This window comes from Lipotes vexillifer, unplaced genomic scaffold (genome assembly GCF_000442215.2).
Source record: "Lipotes vexillifer unplaced genomic scaffold, Lipotes_vexillifer_v1.1 scaffold58, whole genome shotgun sequence".
NCBI lineage: Eukaryota > Metazoa > Chordata > Mammalia > Artiodactyla > Lipotidae > Lipotes > Lipotes vexillifer.
Window position 1 is genome coordinate 2,639,789 of NW_006781997.1, and position 6,769 is coordinate 2,646,557.

The window sequence follows — 6,769 nt, forward strand, 5'->3', positions numbered from 1 at the left end:
CGGCTCTCGCGGCCGTCGAAGGGCGGAGACCGGTGGAAACTTTATCACCATCATCGTAGTTACTACGTTTTACTGTTGTTCTCCCCGCAGGGGCTGCAGCGAGCGCTCCGTCGCGCCTGTTTGTTTGCCAGAGGGGAATCCCTGCCTTGGGTAAAAGGAGGATAACTGGAGAAAAGATGCGCGTCATAACAATCTGGCAATTCTCTGCAAGACCCTGTCCTTCTTGGCCCTCCTCCGGGCGGGCCCCGCACGGCCAGGCGCAGGTCCGAGAGGACGGCGGGGAGGTCCCGCATCAGCTCAGGCGCCTCCCCCAGCAACTCGAGACCAACCACCCCTGGGACCCGGGCCCGAGGCCGGAGCGGGATAAGCTCCCCATCCCCGGGCCCCGCCCGCTGCCTCCCGCCCCTGGCCTCCGCAGCGGGTCTGGCCACCCTCCCCGCCGCCACCCTCTCCCGCCTCGCGCCTCCGCGCCCCGCTACCTCCCAGCCCCCGGCCGGGCCCCTGCGAGGCTGCGCTTCCCGTAAACTCCCCTCCCCGCCTCGGCCCCGCCCCCGCAGGACCCTGAGCCGCTCGTGATTGGCCCGGCCGCGCCATCACTCTCGGGCCGCGTCACCGCCCTCGTTTCCGACCGCCCCGAGACCGGCAGTCGTGTTAGTGCTAGCGGAGCCGCGGCCAAGGGCGTCGTACTCCCCTGCTTGCTCCTGCTCGCCCGCAGGTCGGCGCGCTAGCCCAGCTGAGCGGCTACCAGCGCTGCGGGGCGGCCGGGCTGCACGCGCACCCGCCAACTGGGAAGCGGAGACACAGCTACTCCGAGCTTCGGGATGAGGAGCGGGCGAAGTTGACTAGCCCCACCCACCCACGCTGCGCCTCTGCGGCGCAGAGGTGCGCTGCCCTCTCCAGTAGGTGCCCGCGCACGCCTCTGCTCCAGGTGTGCACGGGACAGCCCGCTCCCGAGACCCGCAAACTTCACCCCAAGTCCGAAGTGTGAGCTCCGAGAGCGGTGCCGGGAGCCGGACTCCGGACTCCGTGCGGGGGAAGCTGTCCTGGCGGCTCTCGCGGCCGTCGAAGGGCGGAGACCGGTGGAAACTTTATCACCATCATCGTAGTTACTACGTTTTACTGTTGTTCTCCCCGCAGGGGCTGCAGCGAGCGCTCCGTCGCGCCTGTTTGTTTGCCAGAGGAGCCGCCCCGGGGAGAAGACTCGGAGGGGAGTTGTCTCTCCAAGGGATACCTGCAGCCCAGGCGGGGGGTTTGGGCGGCCTGGATGCGCAGAACCCAGCCCCGCAGCCGCTGACGCCGGGCGGCGGCGAAGTTTGGCTGCTGAGCGGCGCGGCGCAAGGCCACTGGACAGCGGGCAGCCAGGAGGCAGCGGGAGCGATGCCGGTGGGGAGCCTGTTGCCGCTCTTCAGTAGTCCCGCGGGCAGCGGCCTGGGCGGCGGCCTGGGTGGGGGACTCGGCGGCGGCAGGAAGGGGTCCGGCCCCGCCGCCTTCCGCCTGACGGAGAAGTTCGTGCTGCTGTTGGTGTTCAGCGCCTTCATCACGCTCTGCTTCGGGGCGATCTTCTTCCTGCCGGACTCTTCCAAGCTGCTCAGCGGGGTCCTGTTCCACTCCAGCCCCGCCCTGCAGCCGCCCGCCGACCGCAAGCCCGGGCCCGGGGCGCGCGCTGAGGACGCGGCAGATGGGCGAGCCCGGCGCGGCGAGGAGGGCGCGCCCGGGGACCCCGCGGCCGCCCTGGAGGACAACTTGGCCAGGATCCGTGAAAACCACGAGCGAGCTCTGAGGGAAGCCAAGGAGACCCTGCAGAAGCTGCCCGAGGAGATCCAAAGAGACATCCTGATAGAGAAGGAGAAGGTGGCCCAGGACCAGCTGAGTAACAGGGTGGGGTTCAAGATGCTGCCCCCAGTGGACTTAGCACCCCTCGTTGGGGCGATTGACGGGGAGCCGGCCGACGCCGCCATCCGCGAGAAAAGGGAGAAGATCAAAGAGGTGAGTGCGCCCGGCTAGAAATCCCTGCGGACCCGCGGTGTTTTTCTGGGAGAAACGACAAACCTTGGAAACTCTTTAAGACTAACATTACAGTGTAGAGGGACATGACGGTAACATTACAGTGTGGGGAGACATGGTTTTCCACTTACACCAGGTGCAGTGTCAAAGGCTCTTTCGTTCCCATTTCAGTGTCAAAGTAGATGGGGCCAATTATGATCTGAGGTTGAATCCCGTTGTTCTTAACTATCATGCTCCGGTGAGCATAAGCCACACGAGGTAGGTATTAAATACATGGGCAGGTGCTGTGCAAACCTCCTCTTTCACTGCCTGATCCATGGTTAATCGTCCCTGAGAGCAGTGACAGTGAAGGTTCCAAACAGCCCTCTAATGAGGCTTGGACGTGGCTTTGAAATGAAGCTTGCATGTAAACGCAAAGCGTCAATCACACATGATAGAAATGTTCTAACAGCAAGCCAGCACACTCCGCGTTGGGTCATGTGGCCCCATTCTGCCAGGTGGCATCCTGTGTGTACTTACAGACTATAAAGGTGAAACTCGAGAACTTCCTATCATAGGGGGCACACTGTTGTTTACTTTTCAAAAAATGAAAAATGTAAAAAGCCAGCCTACCGCCTCTTGCATTTCGGGTGTAGTCAGAAAAAGTATTCCATGTGGTGCAACACGTTTTCCTCCACAGCAGCACAATGATGACAAACTTAATCTAGGACAAACATGGACTTTGATAAGTCTTTCGTAGTTTCTTTCCTGTGTTTTTCAGTTAGAACTTGTAACATGTAGTTAGTTCATGCCTAGCTTAAAGCTGAAGAGGACCTCACAAATCATTTTGGACTGTCATTTTAAAGATGAAAGTTGAAGGGCCCAGAGCCCCAGAACCAGTTAGTGATTGAGTCAGGACTTGAAGCCCGGACTTCCTCTTGCCACTAGGCTCTCTGTGGACATGCCTCCTTTTACAGCTACTGTCCCCTGTGAATCTATGCCAGCTTGGTTTTTTTACACAATCCAAGAGCTGCAGGAACCATATTAAAAGCATTTCATCTCAAATCTTGATTCCAATTTCTAAAATACATTATGAATGGAAATAATATGTTTGTCATTTTTTAAGGTTCACAGAGTCTCTGTGAAAATAAATTTTGTGTTTTGACATTGGGTAGGTAATCAGGAAAGGAAGCTTCCTGATCCCCCCAATTTTCAGAGAGAATTTTGAGGTTGTGAAGAGGTACTTAGCTTAAGTGGCTCCAGAATGGAGGCAGCTTGGTTGTTGTAGGATTTCTTAGTTTAGTATAAAGACCAGATGAATTTGGTTAAGCTGTAATTGATCAAGTTAAAGTGGATTTGGGTGCCTTTCAGTTTACCCTAGGCAGAATGCCTTGATTCATCCCTCCTGTGCAAGTAGCTTCCTTCCACAGCCCATCAGCCTTTCTGCTTTGAGACCCTTCCTCAGGCATAGAACCCTCCTAGACTTGGGGTGGGGGTTGGATTTTACTCCCTGTGACAACTTCTGTCTAGCAGTTTCCCTCCTCCAAGAAATCCTGTCAGTGCTGCAAAACCAGGAAGGTGGAAAAAAGTCTCTGCTTTCACCAACCATCTCCCTCTCCTCTTCATCTCTCAGGCTCCTTGAAAATAGCCAACCAAAACCCATAGATAATTTAGCCCCAAATTTGTATCTGCTTATGTTTCTCTTAAGTTTGAAGCAGTGTAATTCACACATTTCATTCCTCTAAATTCCTATGCGCTGCCAGTTAGTGCAGATTACAGTTGTCCCAGGAAATTATTTTAAATACTAAAGATGCATGGATGTGAAAAAGCTATCAGTACTGACCAGTAGTGATTAAAAGTGCATTTAGAGCAGAAGCACTAAGACAGTAGCAGTCAATTCAGGACAGCATATTAACAGTATGCGTATCTGTCCTTATTAGATCCATGTTATCTGTGTCTCTAGATCAGAAGGTTTTAATGAACCACATAAAGGAAATTCATGTAGTCTTCTATGTCCATGTGGTGCTAACATCTTCGCACCTAGATGTTTTGAAACTGCCCAGTCTTGCATAAAGTGGTTGAACTAAATGGGTTCTTTAAAATTTCCCGCAAGCCCGGGCCCGGGGCGCGCGCTGAGGACGCGGCAGATGGGCGAGCCCGGCGCGGCGAGGAGGGCGCGCCCGGGGACCCCGCGGCCGCCCTGGAGGACAACTTGGCCAGGATCCGTGAAAACCACGAGCGAGCTCTGAGGGAAGCCAAGGAGACCCTGCAGAAGCTGCCCGAGGAGATCCAAAGAGACATCCTGATAGAGAAGGAGAAGGTGGCCCAGGACCAGCTGAGTAACAGGGTGGGGTTCAAGATGCTGCCCCCAGTGGACTTAGCACCCCTCGTTGGGGCGATTGACGGGGAGCCGGCCGACGCCGCCATCCGCGAGAAAAGGGAGAAGATCAAAGAGGTGAGTGCGCCCGGCTAGAAATCCCTGCGGACCCGCGGTGTTTTTCTGGGAGAAACGACAAACCTTGGAAACTCTTTAAGACTAACATTACAGTGTAGAGGGACATGACGGTAACATTACAGTGTGGGGAGACATGGTTTTCCACTTACACCAGGTGCAGTGTCAAAGGCTCTTTCGTTCCCATTTCAGTGTCAAAGTAGATGGGGCCAATTATGATCTGAGGTTGAATCCCGTTGTTCTTAACTATCATGCTCCGGTGAGCATAAGCCACACGAGGTAGGTATTAAATACATGGGCAGGTGCTGTGCAAACCTCCTCTTTCACTGCCTGATCCATGGTTAATCGTCCCTGAGAGCAGTGACAGTGAAGGTTCCAAACAGCCCTCTAATGAGGCTTGGACGTGGCTTTGAAATGAAGCTTGCATGTAAACGCAAAGCGTCAATCACACATGATAGAAATGTTCTAACAGCAAGCCAGCACACTCCGCGTTGGGTCATGTGGCCCCATTCTGCCAGGTGGCATCCTGTGTGTACTTACAGACTATAAAGGTGAAACTCGAGAACTTCCTATCATAGGGGGCACACTGTTGTTTACTTTTCAAAAAATGAAAAATGTAAAAAGCCAGCCTACCGCCTCTTGCATTTCGGGTGTAGTCAGAAAAAGTATTCCATGTGGTGCAACACGTTTTCCTCCACAGCAGCACAATGATGACAAACTTAATCTAGGACAAACATGGACTTTGATAAGTCTTTCGTAGTTTCTTTCCTGTGTTTTTCAGTTAGAACTTGTAACATGTAGTTAGTTCATGCCTAGCTTAAAGCTGAAGAGGACCTCACAAATCATTTTGGACTGTCATTTTAAAGATGAAAGTTGAAGGGCCCAGAGCCCCAGAACCAGTTAGTGATTGAGTCAGGACTTGAAGCCCGGACTTCCTCTTGCCACTAGGCTCTCTGTGGACATGCCTCCTTTTACAGCTACTGTCCCCTGTGAATCTATGCCAGCTTGGTTTTTTTACACAATCCAAGAGCTGCAGGAACCATATTAAAAGCATTTCATCTCAAATCTTGATTCCAATTTCTAAAATACATTATGAATGGAAATAATATGTTTGTCATTTTTTAAGGTTCACAGAGTCTCTGTGAAAATAAATTTTGTGTTTTGACATTGGGTAGGTAATCAGGAAAGGAAGCTTCCTGATCCCCCCAATTTTCAGAGAGAATTTTGAGGTTGTGAAGAGGTACTTAGCTTAAGTGGCTCCAGAATGGAGGCAGCTTGGTTGTTGTAGGATTTCTTAGTTTAGTATAAAGACCAGATGAATTTGGTTAAGCTGTAATTGATCAAGTTAAAGTGGATTTGGGTGCCTTTCAGTTTACCCTAGGCAGAATGCCTTGATTCATCCCTCCTGTGCAAGTAGCTTCCTTCCACAGCCCATCAGCCTTTCTGCTTTGAGACCCTTCCTCAGGCATAGAACCCTCCTAGACTTGGGGTGGGGGTTGGATTTTACTCCCTGTGACAACTTCTGTCTAGCAGTTTCCCTCCTCCAAGAAATCCTGTCAGTGCTGCAAAACCAGGAAGGTGGAAAAAAGTCTCTGCTTTCACCAACCATCTCCCTCTCCTCTTCATCTCTCAGGCTCCTTGAAAATAGCCAACCAAAACCCATAGATAATTTAGCCCCAAATTTGTATCTGCTTATGTTTCTCTTAAGTTTGAAGCAGTGTAATTCACACATTTCATTCCTCTAAATTCCTATGCGCTGCCAGTTAGTGCAGATTACAGTTGTCCCAGGAAATTATTTTAAATACTAAAGATGCATGGATGTGAAAAAGCTATCAGTACTGACCAGTAGTGATTAAAAGTGCATTTAGAGCAGAAGCACTAAGACAGTAGCAGTCAATTCAGGACAGCATATTAACAGTATGCGTATCTGTCCTTATTAGATCCATGTTATCTGTGTCTCTAGATCAGAAGGTTTTAATGAACCACATAAAGGAAATTCATGTAGTCTTCTATGTCCATGTGGTGCTAACATCTTCGCACCTAGATGTTTTGAAACTGCCCAGTCTTGCATAAAGTGGTTGAACTAAATGGGTTCTTTAAAATTTCATGTTGCCGTGAGAACCCAGGGGGCAGGGAAGCCAGCATGTTTAGCTTCAGTATTTAGTCAAAGGCTAACGGGAAGAAATGGATTATGGATTCTCATCAGATTAGTTCAGGCAGATATGTTCCTTTGTAAACCAAAAAAAAAAAAAAGTTCCTCATGTTATTCTAAAAGTACACTGTAAATGTTCAGTTTTAGAGAGGAAAGAGGGGTTGCCCGCTGCGAATAAGGCT

The 6,769-nt window shown here is 51.5% G+C and overlaps 1 protein-coding gene across 1 annotated transcript in view; it reads left to right on the plus strand.

Moving 5' to 3' along the window:
* The first annotated feature begins 1,377 nt into the window (after nt 1-1,377).
* MAN1A1 (mannosidase alpha class 1A member 1) overlaps nt 1,378-6,769 on the plus strand; it is a 174,081-nt gene continuing 168,689 nt past the window's right edge. Inside the window, exon 1 of the mRNA XM_007454935.1 lies at nt 1,378-1,986. Within this exon, the coding sequence (XP_007454997.1) occupies nt 1,378-1,986 (609 nt within the window). The remainder of the gene's footprint in view (nt 1,987-6,769) is intronic.